Source organism: Entelurus aequoreus, linkage group LG20 (genome assembly GCF_033978785.1).
Source record: "Entelurus aequoreus isolate RoL-2023_Sb linkage group LG20, RoL_Eaeq_v1.1, whole genome shotgun sequence".
NCBI classification, from domain to species: domain Eukaryota; kingdom Metazoa; phylum Chordata; class Actinopteri; order Syngnathiformes; family Syngnathidae; genus Entelurus; species Entelurus aequoreus.
This window is the reverse complement of record NC_084750.1, coordinates 46188814-46211989: the sequence shown is the minus strand read 5'-3', so window position 1 is coordinate 46211989 and position 23176 is coordinate 46188814. Positions and strand designations below refer to the sequence as shown.

General features: G+C 40.2%; 1 protein-coding gene across 1 annotated transcript; it reads right to left on the bottom strand.

Moving 5' to 3' along the window:
• Nucleotides 1-178: 178 nt before the first annotated feature.
• Nucleotides 179-20603, bottom strand: tent4a (terminal nucleotidyltransferase 4A). Its single transcript, XM_062030171.1, has 5 exons — nucleotides 19660-20603; nucleotides 10938-11061; nucleotides 1279-1325; nucleotides 1080-1200; nucleotides 179-731 (listed from the first exon to the last, which is right to left on the bottom strand). The coding sequence occupies exons 1-5, from the start codon at nucleotides 20358-20360 to the stop codon at nucleotides 534-536; spliced, it is 1191 nt and encodes a 396-aa protein (XP_061886155.1). The 5' UTR covers nucleotides 20361-20603; the 3' UTR covers nucleotides 179-533.
• Nucleotides 20604-23176: the final 2573 nt, after the last annotated feature.

The following is a 23176-nucleotide window of genomic DNA, read 5'->3' as shown; positions in this document are numbered from 1 at the left end:
TCGCAACAAGCTCATCTGAGGAGCGCCCCAAGTTTTGTGTTCCGTGAATCAATCAAATAACGAGGCGACAGAGCAGTAGAAGATGGATGGACAAAGATTAACGGACATGAAGACAACACAAAAGATCCATCTGCCAAAAATCCAAGCTTTATGTAAATTGACAAATGGGAGACCTATTAGATGAGTAAAGAGGAGCAGGCAGCAACTCACACATTCTCGTACTTTCTTCCTGGATGTCACAGAAATGATGTCAGCCAGCTTGAAAAACGTCTTAACTATAAGACATTTTTCTCCTTAGCTCCTCTTAGACAAACATAATAAAAGTGTTTGTAAAATCCCCAAATGTTTTTTGCTGCTAAGTTAAACACAAGATTAGCGCCGCATAAAACATGTCACTACTGGTCCGACGTTTCCTAATTAATAATGTTAAAACCACAAGACTTGTCCAGCGGTTTACTGACTATTCATGTTTATATAACTATTACTGTCAATGAATTTTGGCTACAAATATAGGTTATCACCCTCCGTGACTACTAACAATCGGTATCGGCCCAGGGAAAAACATATCGGTCAGTCTCTCGGCCACTCTCCTCCATTTGGTGTGGCTCTGACGTGTGTCTCACCTGGACATAATCTTTAATGAAGCTTGCCGCCTTGACGCCCGTCTCCACGTTGAAGCTGATGTCCACTTTCACCTGAGTCTCCTGGTCTGTGAGCTTGATGATTGGCACCTGAGGAGAGGATGAGAGCACCTGACGCTTTAGGGCGAGGTGAGGGCAGCTTCCTGGATTTGTCAGATTGTCAAAGCTATCCGCAAACAGATGGACCATGCTAATGGTGCCTGCTAGTTTAGTGCCACTCTCTTCCATTGCTCCTCTCAGAAGGGATCAAGCCAGCCAAAGCTTCAGATCTCTGGCAGCCCACTTCAAGTCTAAAAAAGGTTGTTTTTATTTCTTCTAGACACATTCAAAGTGCTGCCAGGTTGTGATTTGGCAGAGCTGTAGTTAGAGGAGCCTCTCACACTTCAACAATGCCATCAAATAGGTCGATGGCATATTTTTACCTCACAGAATACTTACAGTAGCTTTGTCCAGCACTTTGATGGAAAACGGCTCCGCAACGTTGTGCTTGCGAAGAGCCTGTTCCAACTCTTGCAGGGGGGGGCGCTCCCACTTCCCAAACACCACCAGGTCAATGTCACTAAAAGTGTGTGTAGAAACATTCCAGTCAAAACAATGGCTGGCAGAACACCAAGTATACATCGGGGGTCTTTCTTGCCTTGTTGGAAGGTACAGTCCTGTGCTGAAGCTGCCAAATATTTGCACCTAGAAGAGCAGAAGCATGACGTTTATTCCATGGCAGTTCAGTCAATCCCCTTTGACAGGGGGCGCCCCCATCAGATATTGAAATGGGTCTGATATCAGCAAAAGAATAAGTCTAGGATGATATATGGCTCCCTGTGCGTTACAGAATCAACTTTAAACTCCTTTTATTTGTTTTTAAATGTCTAAAACAACCTCGCGCCAACATATCTCTCCGACCTCCTTCAGCCTTACTGCCCTACCCGATCCCTAAGATCAGCCGATCAGCTGCTGCTGACGGTCCCTGACACAAGGCTGAAGCTTAAAGGTGACAGAGCTTTCGCCGCTGCTGCTCCCAAGCTCTGGAACGACGTTTTATATGATTTGTGTTTGCTTGCTTCATTCTGTCTTGACGCTGAATTACAAATGTCTGCACTATTTTCCCTCCGGGTACCATTTAAGAAAACTTGACCTTGACCAGAATCGATTGAACATGATTCTCGTAATATATCATTTGGTATATAAATGATAACAAAGCCTTTTCAGAAGGGTGTCAAAAAATATATTTTTGAATAAATCACGATTCTTATTTGTAATGATTCTTAAAAAGTTTTTAAAATCATTTTAAAATGTTTTTATTGTTCCTGTCCAGCTACTTTATTAAATGTTTGGGTAGAATTTTAGTAAACAAAATCAGTTTTCTTTTGAGTAACATAGAAATTTATCAGAGCCGTTTATCTATTTTATAGAGGAATGTAGTTCATCGTAGAACTGGCACCCGACAGTTTTACAAATGTAATGAAAAAGTAATGCCAGTGTGGATTAAAGGAAGAGTTGTGATCAGTGGTGACTTATATATATTTCTAGTGTGTATGTGGCAGAAATGCAATTTCATCTCAAGAAATGAAATTTCACTTTTAATAAACCTACACATCACTACAAATGTGCAAAATATCTTCAGACGTTTGCGTAACTGACCAATGCTCTGGATCTAACATTTACAAGAAAAACCAAGTCATGTTGAAATTGAGGTACTAGGCGGGTATTTACTTGGAGTGACACCTCCACTACTTTATTATGCAAACGGAGACAGCAATTAGCCCAGGGGGGCTTTAAGAGCCAGGTGTGAACAATACCTGCAGTTCGGCACCCCTGTGGTGCCTTGACAATAAACCATAAAAGCTCTGAAAACCTAAAAGGGGTCACGGACATGACAGAGCCTCTGACTTATCTCTAGCTAGATGAGCCCACCCTGTGCATACACCCACCACTTCACTACAGGAGGAAAAGGTATGATGACGTATGCGCGTGACGTAGCCAGTTTAACAGAGGTATGGCGTCCCCATTGAAGCCAATACGAAATAGCTCTGTTTTCATCTCATTATTCCACAGTATTCTGGACATCTGTGTTGGTGAATCTGTTGCAATTTGTTCATTGCATTATGGAGAAAGAAGCTGAGCAAGCAAAGAAGAAAGTTGTCGGTGCAAAGCGGATATTTTGCGAGGGAAGTCAGCAACACAACACAGCCGGCGTTTGTTTACGTTCCCGAAAGATGCAGTCAAGATCGAAGAACTCGGACAACAGAGACTCTAACCAGGAGGACTTTGATTTGGATACACAGATGCGATACCGTGAGTACGTAGCTGCGCTTCCAAACATTTGATCGCTTGCCATAACTAGCTCGAGCTAGGAGCTAGCATAACAAACATCTAGGTGTTTGTTATGCGGGATTAATTTGTGGCATATTAAATATAAGCCTGGTTGTGTTGTGGCTAATAGAGTATATATATGTCTTGTGTTTATTTACTGTTGTAGTCATTCCCAGGTGAATATCAGGTCCCACCCGCGCGCTTCCAAACATTTGATTGCTTGCCCGTACGTGCGTGTCACGTACGTAACTTTGGTTAAATATATAAGCTTTATGAACCTTGGGTTAGGTGAACGGTCCTTTGGGCTGAGTGAGTGTGTGTGTTGTGCAGGTGTTTGAATTGTATTGGCGGGTTATATATACGGGATCCCGTCCATATTACCCGCTCGAGCTATAACTAGCTCGAGCTAGTAGCTAGTAGCTAGGAGCTAGCATAACAAACACCTAGGTGTTTGTTATGCGGGATTAATTTGTGGCATATTAAATATAAGCCTAGTTGTGTTGTGGCTAATAGAGTATATATATGTCTTGTGTTTATTTACTGTTGTAGTCATTCCCAGCTGAATATCAGGTCCCACCCGCGCGGTTCCAAACATTTGATTGCTTGCCCGTACGTGCGTGTCACGTACGTAACTTTGGTTAAATATATAAGCTTTATGAACCTTGGGTTAGGTGAACGGTCCTTTGGGCTGAGTGAGTGTGTGTGTTGTGCAGGTGTTTGAATTGTATTGGCGGGTTATATATACGGGATCCCGTCCATATTACCCGCTCGAGCTATAACTAGCTCGAGCTAGTAGCTAGTAGCTAGGAGCTAGCATAACAAACACCTAGGTGTTTGTTATGCGGGATTAATTTGTGGCATATTAAATATAAGCCTAGTTGTGTTGTGGCTAATAGAGTATATATATGTCTTGTGTTTATTTACTGTTGTAGTCATTCCCAGCTGAATATCAGGTCCCACCCGCGCGGTTCCAAACATTTGATTGCTTGCCCGTACGTGCGTGTCACGTACGTAACTTTGGTTAAATATATAAGCTTTATGAACCTTGGGTTAGTTGAACGGTCCTTTGGGCTGAGTGAGTGTGTGTGTTGTGCAGGTGTTTGAATTGTATTGGCGGGTTATATATACGGGATCCCGTCCATATAACCCGCTCAAGCTATAACTAGCTCGAGCTAGTAGCTAGCATAACAAACACCTAGGTGTTTGTTATGCGGGATTAATTTGTGGCATATTAAATATAAGCCTGGTTGTGCTGTGGCTAATAGAGTATATATATGTCTTGTGTTTATTTACTGTTGTAGTCATTCCCAGCTGAATATCAGGTCCCACCCGCGCGCTTCCAAACATTTGATCGCTTGCCCGTACGTGCGTGTCACGTACGTAACTTTGGTTAAATATGTAAGCTTTATGAACCTTGGGTTAGGTGAACGGTTGTTTGGGCTGAGTGAGTGTGTGTGTTGTGCAGGTGTTTGAATTGTATTGGCGGGTTATATATACGGGATCCCGTCCATATAACCCGCTCGAGCTATAACTAGCTCGAGCTAGTAGCTAGGAGCTAGCATAACAAACACCTAGGTGTTTTTATGCGGGATTAATTTGTGGCATATTAAATATAAGCCTGGTTGTGTTGTGGCTAATAGAGTATATATATGTCTTGTGTTTATTTACTGTTGTAGTCATTCCCAGCTGAATATCAGGTCACCCCCGGCTCTCACAGCATCTTCCCTATCTGAATCGCTTCCACTCCCCACTAGTCCTTCACTTGTATTTTCCTCATCCACAAATCTTTCATCCTCGCTCAAATCAATGGGGAAATCGTCGCTTTCTCTGTCCGAATCTCTCTCACTTCTGGCGGCCATCATTGTAAACAATAGGGAACTTTGCGTATATGTTCAACTGACTATGTCACGCTACTTCCGGTAGGGGCAAGCCTTTTTTTTATCAGATACCAAAAGTTGCGATCTTTATCGTCGTTGTTTTATACTAAATCCTTTCAGCAAAAATATGGCAATATCGCGAAATGATCAAGTATGACACATAGAATAGATCTGCTATCCCCGTTTAAATAAAAAAAATTCATTTCAGTAGGCCTTTAACATGTTGACATAATAAATGTAATAAAACCATGTGAGTGTCATGTTAGCACTGTATCTCACATAGCTATGCTAGAGTTGTGTCTGTGCCGTCCTGTTGAAAGCCCAAGTACACAGGTGTCAAAGTCAAGGCCCGCCACTTCATTTAAAGTGGCCCGCGAAAGCCTGGAAATAATGTGCGTTCATAAAGTACTTTATCTTTTCTTACTAATTGTATTTTGACATACCATAAATACATGTACTGCATGCAATAGCTTATCTTTTAGACTTTAATATTATCTAATATTGCAACAAAATATTATATTTTAATACATTCCAAAACATTTTTTTGTTAAAATAAAAATAAATACCTGCTTGACTTATGGTTTCAGAGCAAGTTATCCATCATATTGTACACTGTAAAAACAACAATATCTTTTTGGGGTAAATTCTGGGGACTCAGCTGCCAGTTTTTTGCCGTAAAAACAACTTTGGTACCGTTTCTCAGTGACAGTAATACACTATAAAAACAACCACAGCAGATTTTATGGGAAAAATCTGGCAGCTCTGTTGCATTAAAAAAAAAATTCTGGCACCTGAGTTGCCAATGTTTTTATTTTTTACAGCGTACGTAAAAAAAATATGATAATGAAATGATGTTATGTCATGAGGCGAATCCTTTTACAAATAAAGGGGCCCTATTATGCAAAACCAACTTGCGGTTGTGCATGTGAGATAGGGCTAGGCCGATAAAACGATATCAATATATATTGCGATAGACACAATCGATATTAATATAAAATGTGTTCTACAAAACATTCAATATATAGTTATAGTTTTTGGTCGGAAGACACCAGAAATTAAGAAGAAAGATTTGTTGCATGAAGTCATGGGAACGCAGCTAAACAGGAAACAGGAAGTGTCACTGAGCAATGGGAGGGACACGCCAACAACCAATCAGGGATCAGCATCTACCAAGTTTGGTTGCACCGTCTTTCTGTCTCACTGTGGATTCTCTGCATGGAGTGAGACGAAAAACTGTAGTATCTTGATGTATCAACTCAATAACAGAAACTTGTCTTTAGTTTTGTTGGTTTTATTGTAGACGGTGCGGCAACATCTTGACTCTTCTAATGCGTCGGTTTAATGAGCAGCCTCCCAAAATACTGTAGTGTTGAACAGCTTAATCACTACTGTCTCCAAACTGCAACTACCTTCAAATCTCATGCAATTATTTTACCACCTGGCCACCACACACCTTCTCCACTGATAAATAGCACCCTAGGTAAGTTGGAAATTGTATTACTGTATTTATTGGCAGGCTTAAAGGCCTACTGAAATGAATTTTTTTTATTTAAACGGGGATAGCAGATCTATTCTATGTGTCATACTTGATCATTTCGCGATATTGCCATATTTTTGCTGAAAGGATTTAGTATAGAACAACGACGATAAAGATTGCAACTTTTGGTATCTGATAAAAAAAAGGCTTGCCCCTACCGGAAGTAGCGTGACGTAGTCAGTTGAACATATACGCAAAGTTCCCTATTGTTTACAATGATGGCCGCATGAAGTGAGAGAGATTCGGACCGAGAAAGCGACAATTTCCCCATTAATTTGAGCGAGGATGAAAGATTTGTGGATGAGTAAAGTGCAAGTGAAGGACTAGTGGGGAGTTGAAGCTATTCAGATAGGGAAGATGCTGTAAGAGCCGGGGGTGACCTGATATTCAGCTGGGAATGACTACAACAGTAAATAAACACAAGACATATATATACTCTATTAGCCACAACACAACCAGGCTTATATTTAATATGCCACAAATTAATCCTGCATAAAAACACCTGCGTGTTTGTTATGCTAGCTCCTAGCTCCTCTGCTAGCTCCTAGCTCCATAGAACACGCCAATACAATTCAAACACCTGATCAACACACACCATCACTCAGCCCAAAAGACCGTTTCCTTAACCCAAGGTTCATAAAGCTTATATATTTTTAAAAAGTTACGTACGTGACGCGCACATACGGTCAAGTTATCGAATGTTTAGCAGCCAAGGCTGCATACTCACGGTACCTGATATTCAGCTGGGAATGACTACAACAGTAAATAAACACAAGACATATATATACTCTATTAGCCACAACACAACCAGGCTTATATTTAATATGCCACAAATTAATCCTGCATAATAACACCTGCGTGTTTGTTATGCTAGCTCCTAGCTCCTCTGCTAGCTCCTAGCTCCATAGAACACGCCAATACAATTCAAACACCTGATCAACACACACAATCACTCAGCCCAAAAGACCGTTCACCTAACCCAAGGTTCATAAAGCTTATATATTTTTAAAAAGTTACGTACGTGACGCGCACGTAGGTACGGTATGTGTTATGCTAGCTCCTCTGCTAGCTCCTAGCTCCATAGAACACGCCAATACAATTCAAACACATGATCAACACACACAATCACTCAGCCCAAAAGACCGTTCACCTAATCCAAGGTTCATAAAGCTTATATATTTTTAAAAAGTTACGTACGTGACGCGCACGTAGGTACGGTACGTGTTATGCTAGCTCCTCTGCTAGCTCCTAGCTCCATAGAACACGCCAATACAATTCAAACACATGATCAACACACACAATCACTCAGCCCAAAAGACCGTTCACCTAACCCAAGGTTCATAAAGCTTATATATTTTAAAAAAGTTACGTACATACGCAAAAAAAAGCCAAAGCTGCATACTCACAGTAGCACGTCTGCGTCTTTGTCATCCAAATCAAAGTAATCCTGGTAAGAGTCTGTGTTGTCCCAGTTCTCTACAGGCGTCTGTGTATCCAAATCAAAAGTCCTCCTGGTTAGAGTCTCTGTTATCCGAGTTCTTCCATCTTGACTGCATCTTTCGGGAATGTAAACAAAGAAGCGCCGGCTGTGTACTGTTGTGGCTGACTACGTTCGAAAAATACGTCCATTTCGCACCGACAACTTTCTTCTTTGCTTGCTTGGCTTCCTTCTCCATAATGCAATGAACATGATTGAAACAGATTCACGAACACAGATGTCCAGAATACTGTGGAATTATGAAATGAAAACAGAGCTTTTTCGTATCGACTTCAATGTGGAAGGCATACCCGTGTTCGCCGGGCTACGTCACGCGCATACGTCATCCTCAGAGGCGTTTCGAACCGGAAGTTTAGCGGCAAATTTAAAATGTCACTTTATAAGTTAACCCGGCCGTATTGGCATGTGTTATAATGTTAAGATTTCATCATTGATATATAAACTATCAGACTGCGTGGTCGGTAGTAGTGGCTTTCAGTAGGCCTTTAAATAAGTCAATAATTATTGATATCGATCAATATAAAAAATGTATATCGTGATAGTTTTCAGTCATATCGGCCAGCCCTAATTTGGGATCTCCGTAAGTCCCGACAATTTAAAATCAAACTTTGGAGGCATTGCGGAGATATTTATAAAATAATCTTGCCTTCCTTCATACTTCTTCCAAACGGTCTGTTTGGAATTTGCACATCATGTGACGTCACCGGTTGGAAAAAACAGATTACCCGTATATAGTTTAAAGGCCTACTGAAACCTACTACTAGCGACCACGCAGTCTGATAGTTTATATATCAATGATGAAATCTTAACATTGCAACACATGCCAATACGGCCGGGTTAACTTATAAAGTGACTTTTAAAACTTCCCGGGAAATATCCGGCTGAAACGTCGCGGTATGATGACGTATGCGCGTGACGAAGTCCGAGTAACGGAAGTTATGGTACCCGTAGAATCCTATACAAAAAGCTCTGTTTTCATTTCATAATTCCACAGTATTCTGGACATCTTTTGCAATTTGTTTAATGAACAATGAAGGCTGCAAAGAAGACAGTTGTAGGTGGAATCAGTGTATTAGCAGCGGACTACAGCAACACAACCAGGAGGACTTTGTTGGAGCGCTAGCCGCGCTAGCCGCCGACCTCACCTTGACTTCCTACGTCTCCGGGCCACCAAACGCATCGGGTGAAGTCCTTCGTCCTTCTGCCGATCGCTGGAACGCAGGTGAGCACGGGTGTTGATGAGTAGATGAGGGCTGGCTGGCGTAGGTGGAGAGCTAATGTTTTTAGCATAGCTCTGTGAGGTCCCGTTGCTAAGTTGCTAAGTTAGCTTCAATGGCATCGTTAGCACAGCATTATTAACCTTCGCCAGCCTGGAAAGCATTAACCGTGTATTTACATGTCCACGGTTTAATAGTATTGTTGATTTTCTATCTATACTTCCAGTCAGGGCTTTATTTTTTTGTTTCTATATGCAGTTAAAGCACGATGCTATCACGTTAGCTCGTAGCTTAAGCATTTCGCCGATGTATTGTTGTGGAGATAAAAGGCACTGAATGTCCATTTCGCGTTCTCGACTCTCATTTTCAAGAGGATATAGTATCCCAGGTGGTTTAACATACAAATCCGTGATCCACAATAAAAAAAGGAGAGTGTGGAATCCAATGAGCCAGCTTGTACCTAAGTCACGGTCAGAGCGAAAAAAGATACGTCCATCGCTGCCTCTCAAGTCCTTCACTGTAACGTTCCTCATCTACGAATCTTTCATCCTCGCTCAAATTAATGGGGTAATCATCACTTTCTCGGTCCGAATCTCTCTCGCTCCATTGTAAACAACGGGGAATTGTGAGGAATACTAGCTCCTGTGACGTCACGCTACTTCCGCTACAGGCAAGGCTTTTTTTTATCAGCGAGCAAAAGTTGCGAACTTTATCGTCGATTTTCTCTACTAAATCCTTTCAGCAAAAATATGGCAATATCGCGAAATGATCAAGTATGACACATAGAATGGATCTGCTATTCCCGTTTAAATAAAAAAAATTCATTTCAGTAGGCCTTTAAATGTACCCAGAGTGCTTTGCGCGTGTCCGCCAGTGTAGTCTGCCCCTCTTGTTGTGGGGCAGACTGGCTCGTACATGCACATGCATCATGCGCTGTTGCCATTTTTGATACAAAGCAGCTTAGAGTTCAGTTGTGTCAGTTGACTCGCTATGGAAGTGCTAAAAAAAACAACAACAAAATGGGCGTGGAGAAGACAACGCCAAAAGTGGAGAAAGGTAAATAAGCCCTCCCCCACAAAACGGTCAGAAAGCAGCTCAAAAATTATTTTGTAAAACATAATTTCTGCAACATTTTGATCAAAGAACCACCATACATGTGTTTTAAAATGGAGGAAAAAATTACATTATAATAATATTGAAAATGAGTTTGACATGCCTGCCCTAATATTATTGTGTTGCGTCTATATATGGCGTCGATTACATTGGACAAGTGCACAGTTACAGTGCATTCGTAAAAAGTGGATAAAGTGCACAAAAGTGCTTTAAACAGTGGACAAACACAGCTCATTAGCATTAAAGCTACAGGCACACAAATGCGCTGACTTTTCAGTTGTCAAACGCACAACTAAATAAAAATGTTTTCTAGACTGTCTATAATCTATCATGGACAATTTGTGTATTGTTTAAATGTTTTTTTAAAATCCTCCTTTCATTTAACTCCCCAAATGTATAGGCAGTGGTGATTTACAGTGGATAAGATTGAATTAAAAAGGTCCACACTGCGGAACAATGCACTTCCGGGTTCCACTTCAGAACGGGCCGACTCTGCCAAGTGGGGAGCGCTGCCAAACCAGGCAAACAATGACTAGAAAAGAAATAGCTGCGCATTTCAGGGCTGCGAGAAAGGGCTCTCCGAATGGGAGGCTGGAGTGGAGGTCCTTCCTTTTGCGTCTGGGAAATACGAGCGTGGTGATAATGGCACAAAAGGCAGATTGATGACGAGGGTACAAATCAGAGGGCGGATGAAGAGCTGCGCCTGACAACTCCAGCTTGGTCTTGAAAATGTACGGAACTTACATCTGCAGTGGGCCACAGCTCCTTGATGATCCTCTCTATTCGCTTGACCACCTCCTTCCTCATGGCGGCCTCCTCTGGCCGCGGAGACATGAAGTTGTAGAAGTCCATCACCTCCTCGTGGAGTCTGAGCGAGAAGGGAACAGATAGTTATTACTTCATGTGCATTTTATGTAACTATCCTGCTCTACCCCCAAAGACAGTATATTACATATTACATGACATCTGGCTCATTAAATATTTAGCCTTTCTTGAGGACAAAATGCCCTATGCTTGCCTTGTTTTCGGCTTTACGGACCATTCAAATCACGAAAATGATGCAAGTTTCTTCAGTGGTCATCAAAAAGGGTGGAAAAGTGCAGGATTTTACGAAAGACGATGAGAAAAGTGGCAAACACGCCCGTCAAAGGGAGCAGTCAAAGAACGTACGAGTTTGCAGTGATCACTTTGTTTGATATACTTTTAACGTTTAGTATTTCCCATTTAAGAATTATCTTGATATTATTTCTTTTTTATCTTGTTTCGGAGTTCGAAACACATTTTTGCTACGAGTGTTTTGTAAACCACCGACTCAAATGTGAGCAAAACCTAAAAGAGATCAGTTTTTACCAAAGGCAGCAATCAAAGTAGAATATACGATTCCGCTAGGAACTGTGTGTGAATGCCCATGCTGGAGCTGGACTGAAATGCAGAAGGAATGTAGAGTATTGTAATAATAGGTTTGAATGAACAGTAGGAACGGTTGAATATTAAAGAATGCTTGTTTAAATGAGTGGAATGTAGAAGGAAAGGTGGACACAGTTTCACTGTGAAATGGTTTGAATTAAAAAATACTGTGATTGTAGGAAAATGTTGAAGATAGGAAACTGTACTGCAACTTACTATGAATTTAGAAATGAAAAATGTATGTTAAAATAGCTGTAATGAAACTATGAGACTTGCTGCAAAATTAGCCCAGGAATTATACCTTCCAGAATGAACTTACTAAATGAACCCTCGTGGGTCAGTCTTTGTCAGTAAGCACATCCCTAAAAGAACTTAAAGGCCTACTGAAATTAGATTTTCTTATTTAAACAGGGATAGCAGGTCCACTCTATGTGTCATACTTGATCATTTCGCGATATTGCCATATTTTTGCTAAAATGATTTAGTAGAGAACATCGACGATAAAGTTTTGATCGCTGATAAAAAAGCCTTGCCTGTAGCGGAAGTAGCGTGACGTCACAGGTTGAAAAGCTCCTCACATCTGCACATTGTTTACACCAGCAGCGAGAGCGATTCAGACGAGAAAGCGACGATTACCCCATTAATTTGAGTGAGGATGAGAGATTCGTGGATGAGGAAAGTGACAGCGAAGGATTAGAGTGCAGTGCAGGACGTATCTTTTTTCGCTCTGACCGTAACTTAGGTACAAGCTGGCTCATTGGATTCCACACTCTCTCCTTTTTCTATTGTGGATCACGGATTTGTATTTTAAACCACCTCGGATACTATATCCTCTTGAAAATGAGAGTCGAGAACGCGAAATGGACATTCACAGTGACTTTTATCTTCACAAAAATACATCGGCGAAACACTTTAGCTTTGGAGCTAACGTGATAGCATCGTGCTTAACTGCGGATAGAAACAGAAGAAACATGCCCCTGACTGGAAGGATAGACAGAAGATCAACAATACTATTATTACTTCTACTATCAGGAGACACCGAACCAAACCCTGGACATGTAACCACACGGTTAATGCTGTCCAGCCTGGCGGAGCCTAGCAATGCTGTTGCTAACGACGCCATTGAAGCTAATTTAGCTACGGGACCTCGACAGAGCTATGCTAAACACATTAGCTCTCCACCTACACCAGCCCTCATCTGCTCATCAACACCCGTGCTCACCTGCGTTCCAGCGATCGACGGCGCGACGAAGGACTTCACCCGATCATCGGTGCGGTTGGTGGCTAGCGTCAGATAGCGCGTCTGCTATCCAACTCAAAGTCCTCCTGGTTGTGTTGCTGCAGCCAACCGCTAATACACCGATCCCACCTACAGCTTTCTTCTTTGCTGTCTTCATTGTCCATTAAACAAATAGCAAAAGATTCACCAAAGCAGATGTCCAGAATACTGTGGAATTATGTGGTGAAAACAGACGACTGAAGCTGGCCACCGTGCTATTCCAAAATGTCTGCTTCAACCCGTGACGTCACGCGCAAACTTCATCATACCGAGACGTTTTCAGCTGGAAGTTTAGCGGGAAATTTAAAATGTCACTTTATAAGTTAACCCGGCCGTATTGGCATGTGTTGCAATGTTAAGATTTCATCATTGATATATAAACTATCAGACTGCGTGGTCGCTAGTAGTGGCTTTCAGTAGGCCTTTAAGCTGCATTTCGAAGTCAATAGAAAAATTAGAGCCATTAAATATGTGCATGCTTTACTATCCGATTAGTCGACGAAATCGTTAAGATAATCGTTGACTAATCGACTCTTAAAATAATCATTAGTTGCAGCCCTAGAAAAAACATGCGTACTTGTAACAACGCGTGGAACAACAACAAGAGGGCAAAAAACGTGACTGTAAGATGTGAAGTTAAATCATTAAATACAACCTTGCCCAAACAAAAAGGATGCATATTTAGCTAGGAGAATCTTGATACCAATGTCCTTGTCCCAGCCATACACTGTTTTGTTGTGTAGAATGATGTCTGGAGCACAAGATAGTACGATGTGTTTGGGAACTCCACCGACGAACAATTCTTGATACCACTCGACAAATTTTTTTTTGATCAAGTATAGGGATCTATTCCATTGCACAGTTTGATGTGTTGCTCGTGTCTGCTTTTTCCATGAAGATCTAGGCCCCTTGTGCACTCAGAGAGTTTGCGCCCATCTTGTCTTGGTTGACTACCACAGTTTTTCACTTCTGGGAAGAAGTCAAGTGACAAAATACAAGCAATTGGTGGATGCATCATAACCCAAATCAAGTGCTGTGGACACAAATGACACATTTTCATGCCCGGAAAACAGAACATGGATAATGCAAACATATCTGCACTTGTATCAGGACTCTACCAACGCCTAGACATGTTCACAACATTTGCAGGGGAAACATGCCATCATTCACTGTTTAGAACAGCTACTTGTTTTTTATTCACATTCAAATGACGCAAGCTGGTTTGGAACATTACACAAACGAATCTAAGAACAAATTAAACTACATTTTACAATATAACTAAAACAATTGCTACTTTTAAGATACCGTCCCATGTGTGATGTCTGAAGGAGTGTTTTCATGCATATTTGTGTGGGCTATTGTAATGAAGATAGCGTCGTTAGCATCACCAAAACGTCACCTTGGAGTAATTGAGTTTGTTTAGCTGATTGGAGAGCTAGCTTCCGCAGCTAGTGGGTACATGACGATGACTTCTGTTTTGTTGGATGAGCTATTTTACTGCCTTGTTACAGGCATCGTTTGTTAACAATTAAGGTATGTAAATAAACATTTACAAAATGTTTCTATGTAAATAACTCATTTTACAATGTATATATCTGCGATTTATAGTCTGTTGCGGCTAATTTAAGGAAAAACACAGTTTTTTTCTCCTAAAATTTAGAGTGCATTCTATAGTCTGGAAAATATGGTAATCGTTTTTGATCATATAAAAGCAAAAGTTGTTTTGAATTATTTCCGTCATTTGTATTTATTGATTTCTTTACAAAGTCAAGGGGAAAATGGTTTATAATCTTTTTTTTTTTTTTAAATCTGAGATTACATTTTTAGGACATATTGCTCAGGCCTATTATTATTAAACAATCAATGTTCAATCAATGTTTATTTATATAGCCCTAAATCACAAACAATAATGATAAAAATCAATCGAATATCTCAGGCAAGGCAAGTTAGTTAATTTTAGATCACATTTTTTATGTGAAACCACTCAAAATACTATACAAATCTATAACATTACAAGAAGGTGAATACAATCAATAAAAAAATGCAAGCATCCTAAAAAGTGATCATTAATTAATCTAATTTGCTTTGTTACCTATAACACAGAGCTAAGATGTGGGTGTTTGTTCTGATAATTTACCATACATACATTGGACTGCTTTTAGTATCTTTATTGTACAAAAAGTATCACAATGGCCCTTGTTTCTTTAAATATTTCAGTGTGGGTACCCATGGTTTAGAAGTCTGGGCAGAAAGAAATGAGATTCTTGAAATGTAACCTCACGTAAAAACAATATCTATGCTTTTAGGCATGATGTCAGCCTCGCTGTAATAATAACATTTGATCTGCATGTACTGTTGCTGCCACGTGAGGTGAATCAGGGACAGTTCCAACATAACCACAAGCGAGTAGAAAGTAATCGTTTCCGACATCAGAATGTTTTGTGAATAGAATGAAGACAAACTATTTGACGGGTGGCTAGAAAAATCTTGAATTTGAAAGGAAGTGGGGCGTTTAAATGTAATACATCTTACTGTGTGTATGTTTATGTGAGCAGACTGTGGACGAGGCGTCGCATTCATTCATATAACAGGAAGATTTCTTAGCAGTCAAAATGCAGAGGAACAGTGGGGCTCTGTTCAATCCTGTGGCCGCTCATTTTTCTAGGAATGCATGCTATGGTGTCAGTGTGAAGTACAGAACAGGGGGACTGTCACAATCAATTACTAAAGCCCTGCGGGACTACGCCTCGGTGAAAACCCTCTGCCGTGCAGCCAGATAACCAACAACCATGGGAGAAGCATAGGTATGGCTGGAGCACCCACCACAGACCATTCCATTGCACCTCAACACAAATGCACAGCTGGATTATTGCAGATGTTTCCCTAAAGCAGAGCAGATCAAATCTTGTCATACAGTACAATTGAATGGGCTGAGGGTGGAGCTGCAATCACTTTTATCATCCCTGTCAAACACCTATTGCTTGGATAGAAATGCACCAGGTGGGTGCAAGTACCTTAAAGGGGAACTGCACATTTTTGGGATTTTTGCCTATCAGTCACAATCCTTATGATAGACAAGAACATGTTGTTTTTTTTGCATTCCAATTTAGGCTGCACGATTATGGCCAAAATAATAATCCCGATTATTTCATTTTAATTCAAACATATTTCATTGCACTTTTTGGGCTTTCATTTCAAAATAAAACTATAAAAATTACAAATTTGAATGAAAATCCAATGTACACCAGACAAATAGCTAACTAAAATAAATATGGCATTGCAATTTTTGTTTCATCTGACGTCACATGGACAAAGATAAGTTCTGTGGTTAGATGAAACAAAAAGGGAGCTGTTTGGCCACAATACCCAGCAATATGTTTGGAGGAGAAAAGGTGAGGCCTTTAATCCCAGGAACACCACACCTACCGTCAAGCATGGTGGTGGTAGTATTATGCTCTGGGCCTGTTTTGCTGCCAATGGAACTGCTGCTTTAAATGGGACAATGAAAAAGGAGGATTAGCTCCAAATGGTTGAGGACAAGCTAAAATCATCAGCCCGGACGTTGGGTCTTGTTGGGTGTTCCAACAGGACAATGACCCCAAACACACCTCAAAAGTGGTCAAGGAATGGCTAAATCAGGCTAGAATGAAGGTTTTAGAATGGCCTTCCCAAAGTCCTGACTTGTACGTGTGGACAATGCTGAAGAAACAAGTCCATGTCAGAAAAGCAACAACACATTTAGCTGAACTGCAGCAATTTAGTGGTCAAGTGGTCAAGCAGCAGCTTGTGGATGGCTACCAAAAGTGCCTTATTGCAGGTAAACTTGCCAAGGGACATGTAAGCAAATATTAACATTGCTGTATGTATACTTTTGACCCTCACATTTTCAGTAGAGCCATAATAAATTCATAAAAGAAGCAAACTTCATGAATGTTTTTTATGACCAACAAGTATGTGCTCCAATCACTACATCACAAAAAAATAAGAGTTGTGGAAATGATTGTAAAGTCAAGACAGCCATGACATGATGTTCTTTACACGTGTATGTACACTTTTGACCACCACTGTATAGGACATAGGGCAGGGCGATTATATGTTTGTGATCGTTGATTGCGATTAATCTGAATTCGAACATGGTGATCAGCTGTTAGCATGTTTCCTCCATTGCGGAACTGTCTGTTCGAAGTTACCGCAGTAGTAAACAGTAGGCAAGCAACGATGCTCTGTAAAGTCCTGCACGATACAATCCACCGTTACTGACCGTGATCCTGTGTGTGTCTGTCAATGGGAGTTTGTGGACGTTTGTGTGTGTTCTTGTGAAATGTTTGTGTCGGTGTGCGCGACCTCGCGTTCCACCGCGCAAAAATCCGGCTCATCACGACGTAATCAATGTTGCCAATCTGCCTCTTTCCCTTACAAAGCTGGGAAGTGCAGCCCAGAAAAACAAAATGAATAAAAATGACAAACACTGGTATAGAAGTTGAAACAACATTTAGAAGGAGCAGTGGTTTGATTGACAGTCAAACTTTCACTATCCTACCAGTAATCCTGACCTGAATGTGGACTTGCAGGCACTCACAGGAGCCTTTATTAGTCCCGACTGGGAGAATAAACACACTTACTAATTTAATAGAAAAATACATTTTTATATTGAAATATTTTTCAAACTTTTGGTTTATGTGTCTGCAAACACTCAACTCCTCTGATATAATATGTACTAAAAAAAAACGTTTGTGTTCAAATTATTTCTGAGTTTGTGGATAAGAAAACATTTTGTTCCTGAAATAATCATAAAAGTTGTTGTATGTGTCGGTACACATTATTTTACAGTACCTTAGACGCAGAGATGACAGGAAAGACACAAAAAGACACTTACTTGTTTGCCGCGCAAGCTTTTTTTTTAAACAATTTGCAAGGAGAAGATTTGAACATCCTATCAGTCAGCATTCCAGTGAAAGCGGGCATTGTACAGTAAGTGATTGTTTTATTATGTTTGTTGTTTCTCATGAAGTCTGCCATGATTGAACAATTTCCCTTGTGGATCATTAAAGTTTGTCTAAGTATAAGTCTAAGTTTACGATTAATAGTGTTGTTGTTGGTGAAAGAAAATTTGATACATCTGAAATGAATGTTTAAAATAATCAAAATAGGTAAATGTTATTATGAATGTGCTTGTTACTACATTACATATATACTTACAGTGTGTATATAAAATATTGATGCAGGTGTTTGGATGTTTTTAGCGTTCTTTATGGCGGAAAAAAGCGACTCCAATAGACACCATTGTTAGCTGACTTTTATTTACGTTTATTTACGATTTAGAATGCAAAAAAGAAAAACGTGTGCTTATCTCATATAAGAATTGTGAATGATGGACAAAATAAAAATGAAAAAGTGCAGTTCCCCTTCTAGTTCCTGCAATACATTTTGAAATTCCAAACACACTTCATATATTAAGACAGGATGAAATGTACTAAATTGTTTGTGCTTTTAGAAGCATGGCTAAAAACTGAAAACACACTGTTGGCTATTCGAAGACGGATTTCATCATTGCATGAGCATAGATGGTCTCAAATTGAGGGTGTTTTTTATAAATATAATTATTACTTCAATTGTATTTTTTATTATAGTTATATGTAATATGTTTTGTGCTAAATTAGTTAGCTTCTTAGTCAAGGTAGCAAGAAAGTAATAGCTAAACATTCAGTGAACACTAGCAAAACAATTAAAAAAAACTAACTTGGTGCTAAAAATATAATACTTGGCAGTGAATTAGAAAATAAATACAAAAAAGTATTACTTATTATTTAGATAATTAACTGCAATGTGAAAATAACTTGGGCTAAGTTAGTCAACTCCTCAGTCAAGCTAGCAAGAAAGCAATAGCTACACATCCGGCGAACACAAGCAAAACCATTTATAAAAAAGACCTAACTTGGTGCTTTAAATATAATAACCACACCAGCCTCGTTAGTCACAAATAGAAGAAAGTTATTATTTTAACGTATGAATTTGAATAAAATCATCTTATTCGGAGTACGGACTGCATTTGGATGATTAACTGTAATGTGAGAATAACTTGCGTGCTAAATGAGTGTCTTAGTCAAGCCAATCAGGAAGCAGGAGCTGCACATCCGGTAAACACTAGCAAAACAAAACACATTTTGGTGCTTTAAAATAATACATGATAGTGAATTAGAAAAAAAATATAAAAAAGTATTATTGAACTTTCGACGTTTTAAAAATGTTATGTAATATATATATGTATACACATATAACGTATGCACGAGTTGGGTTATTATTCAACAGCTAGCGTTACACCAGCCTTGTTAGTCACAAATTGAAAAAAAGTTATATTGTATTCTAATATACATACATCAAATAAAAACGCCGTATTCGGAGTTCCGAATGTTTTAGATATGTAAATGCAATGTCATAACTTATGGGCTAAGTTAGTTAGCTCCGTCGTCAAGCTAACTAGAAAGCGACAGCAGCACATCCGGTGAAACCAGCAAAACAATTTTCAAAAGCAGAGGTTCAAATATAACGTTTAGAGGTGTAACGGACAACAACATTATTCGTAGAAGTATACCGGAAACTTTTTAAACAGTTAAAATAGTCAAACTTGTTTTCAGAGAGTTCGCTGGTGCCTTTACGCAACTTACGTACGGATACTCGCCACTTTACGCTGAAAGTGAAGCCATACCTGCCTACGCTTTTAACGTACATTTTGTAACAGCTCAGTTACACAAACCCCCTCGAAGAAATGTACCAACTCACCCCAGGACGCCGGGGCTGTAATTCCTCGTCTTCCAGGGCGTCCAAGTGCTCGCATAGTTGCCATTAGTGCAGTTGGAAAAGGAGTAATTGGTTCCGTAAGTGCTGGCCTTGTTGTCACTTTTCCTCCGGCCAGGGTGGTGGTGGTGGTGATGGTGGTGGTGGTGGTGGAGGTGAGCGTGGTTGCCAGACGCCACAGAAGGGGGACCCTGCTGACGTTTGGCGCACAACTGCTGCAAAGTGAAAATGCGCTGCATGTCCTGCAGGTTGTGATGGAGGTGCTGATAGCGGGTGTTGTCCACCTTCTCCCCCAAGCCGAACAGCAAGCTGCCGCCGCCGCCGTTCTTATTGCCGGGTGCATATCCCAGTGAGCGGCTATTGTCCGCCCCGGTGTCCTGGGAAGCACATTTGGGAGGAGGTACTCCCTTGGCCTCACCTGTGTCGCAGGTGTGCGCGCTCCCGTTGGACAGCGTCATCCCCGGCGAGGAGGAGGAGGAGGAGGCGGCGGACACGGCGACGTTCATGATGCCGCCGTGATGGCTGCCCGTCAGGCTCGCATTTTTCAGAACGTAACTGACGCACTGGTTGTGGTTGTGCTGGGCGGAGAGAGTCCGGAGTCCCTGAGAGGTCTCCCAGACCTGCATCCATAAGGCGTTAGCAGGTCCTTTCTGCTCGGGCTGAATCCAAGCGACCCTCGGATCCATTCAACTTCTGTCCCCGCTACTAGCTAGCCAGCGGACCCCCGCCGATCCCCCGACACCAGAGACACGCACGGAACCACGAATGGGCGATGATTGAAGCGTTGAAAGGAGTCGGGACCATGGACTAAGTGGCCCTCTGGACGCCGCTATACATGAGAGAAAACACTCGCCGATTTCTACCAGGATTCAATATGGCGGAGTCTCTTCAAATCTTTCGCGCAGGCGCGCTGCGAGGGGATCCAGGAGACGACCACGCCCCTTTACCCGCCCACTCCCTCAGTACTGCTCCCTCTGGCTGGCGGAGGAATTGCACCAAAATATGGACTTGGTTTACAAATGGCAAACTAGCAAAGCAATAACATCCATCCATCCATTTTCTACTGCTTGTCCTTTTTGGGGTCGCGGGGGGTGCTGGAGCATTCGATCAAAAAATAAATACAAAAAATATTCTTAATAGGTTCAACAAAGAGGAGGAAACAAAACATCTTAAGGATATATTTTATTCATATAAACTACATTTAATTAAATGGTTGAATTATCCATCCATTTTCTACTGCTTGTCCCTTTTGGGGTCACGGGGGGTGCTGGAGCATTCGATCAAAAAATGAAAACAAAATATCTTAAAGATATATTTTATTCATATAAACTACATTTAATTCATTGAGTGAATTATCCATCCATCCATCCATTTTCTACCGCTTGTCCCTTTTGGGGTCGCGGGGGGTGCTGAAGCATTCGGTCAAAAAATAAATACAAAAAATATTCTTTATAGGTACAACAAAGAGGAGGAAACAAAATATCTTAAGGATATATTTTATTCATATAAACTACATTTAATTAAATGGGTGAATTATCCATCCATCCATCCATTTTCTACTGCTTGTCCCTTTTGGGGTTGCGGGGGTGCTGAAGCATTCGATCAAAAAATAGGAGGAAACAAAACATCTTAAGGATATGTTTTATTCATATAAACTACATTTAATTCAATGAGTGAATTATCCATCCATCCATCCATTTTCTACTGCTTGTCCCTTTTGGGGTCACGGGGGGTGCTGGAGCATTCGATCAAAAAATGAAAACAAAATATCTTAAAGATATATTTTATTCATATAAACTACATTTAATTAATTGAGTGAATTATCCATCCATCCATCCATTTTCTACCGCTTGTCCCTTTTGGGGTCGCGGGGGTGCTGAAGCATTCGGTCAAAAAATAAATACAAAAAATATTCTTTATAGGTACAACAAAGAGGAGGAAACAAAATATCTTAAGGATATATTTTATTCATATAAACTACATTTAATTAAATGGGTGAATTATCCATCCATCCATCCATTTTCTACTGCTTGTCCCTTTTGGGGTTGCGGGGGTGCTGAAGCATTCGATCAAAAAATAGGAGGAAACAAAACATCTTAAGGATATATTTTATTCATATAAACTACATTTAATTCAATGAGTGAATTATCCATCCATCCATCCATTTTCTACCGCTTGTCCCTTTTGGGGTCGCGGGGGTTGCAGGAGCATTCGATCAAAAAATGAAAACAAAATATCTTAAGGATATATTTTATTCATATAAACTACATTTAATTAAATGGGTGAATTATCCATCCATCCATCCATTTTCTACCGCTTGTCCCTTTTGGGGTCGCGGGGGGTGCTGAAGCATTCGATCATAAAATAAATACAAAAAATATTCTTAATAGGTTCAACAAAGAGGAGGAAACTAAATATCTTAAGGATATATTTTATTCATATAAACTACATTTAATTAAATGGGTGAATTATCCATCCATCCATCCATTTTCTACTGCTTGTCCCTTTTGGGGTTGCGGGGGTGCTGAAGCATTCGATCAAAAAATAGGAGGAAACAAAACATCTTAAGGATATATTTTATTCATATAAACTACATTTAATTCAATGAGTGAATTATCCATCCATCCATCCATTTTCTACTGCTTGTCCCTTTTGGGGTCACGGGGGGTGCTGGAGCATTCGATCAAAAAATGAAAACAAAATATCTTAAAGATATATTTTATTCATATAAACTACATTTAATTAAATGGGTGAATTATCCATCCATCCATCCATTTTCTACCGCTTGTCCCTTTTGGGGTCGCGGGGGGTGCTGGAGCATTCGATCAAAAAATGAAAACAAAATATCTTAAGGATATATTTTATTCATATAAACTACATTTAATTAAATGGGTGAATTATCCATCCATCCATCCATTTTCTACTGCTTGTCCCTTTTGGGGTTGCGGGGGTGCTGAAGCATTCGATCAAAAAATAGGAGGAAACAAAACATCTTAAGGATATGTTTTATTCATATAAACTACATTTAATTCAATGAGTGAATTATCCATCCATCCATCCATTTTCTACCGCTTGTCCCTTTTGGGGTCGCGGGGGTTGCAGGAGCATTCGATCAAAAAATGAAAACAAAATATCTTAAGGATATATTTTATTCATATAAACTACATTTAATTAAATGGGTGAATTATCCATCCATCCATCCATCCATCCATTTTCTACCGCTTGTCCCTTTTGGGGTCGCGGGGGGTGCTGGAGCATTCGATCATAAAATAAATACAAAAAATATTCTTAATAGGTACAACAAAGAGGAGGAAACTAAATATCTTAAGGATATATTTTATTCATATAAACTACATTTAATTCAATGAGTGAATTATCCATCCATCCATACATTTTCTACTGCTTGTCCCTTTTGGGGTCACGGGGGGTGCTGGAGCATTCGATCAAAAAATGAAAACAAAATATCTTAAAGATATATTTTATTCATATAAACTACATTTAA

Bases quoted from the DNA above. Each gene is read 5' to 3' on its own strand.
- tent4a (XM_062030171.1), bottom strand. From the start codon at position 20,360: ATGGATCCGAGGGTCGCTTGGATTCAGCCCGAGCAGAAAGGACCTGCT. The intron at 11,062-19,659 runs GTGAGTTGGTAC...CTTCTCGCTCAG, and splicing joins TACAGCCCCGGCGTCCTGGG to ACTCCACGAGGAGGTGATGG. The intron at 732-1,079 runs GTAAGTATTCTG...TCCTCTCCTCAG, and splicing joins AAGTGCTGGACAAAGCTACT to GTGCCAATCATCAAGCTCAC.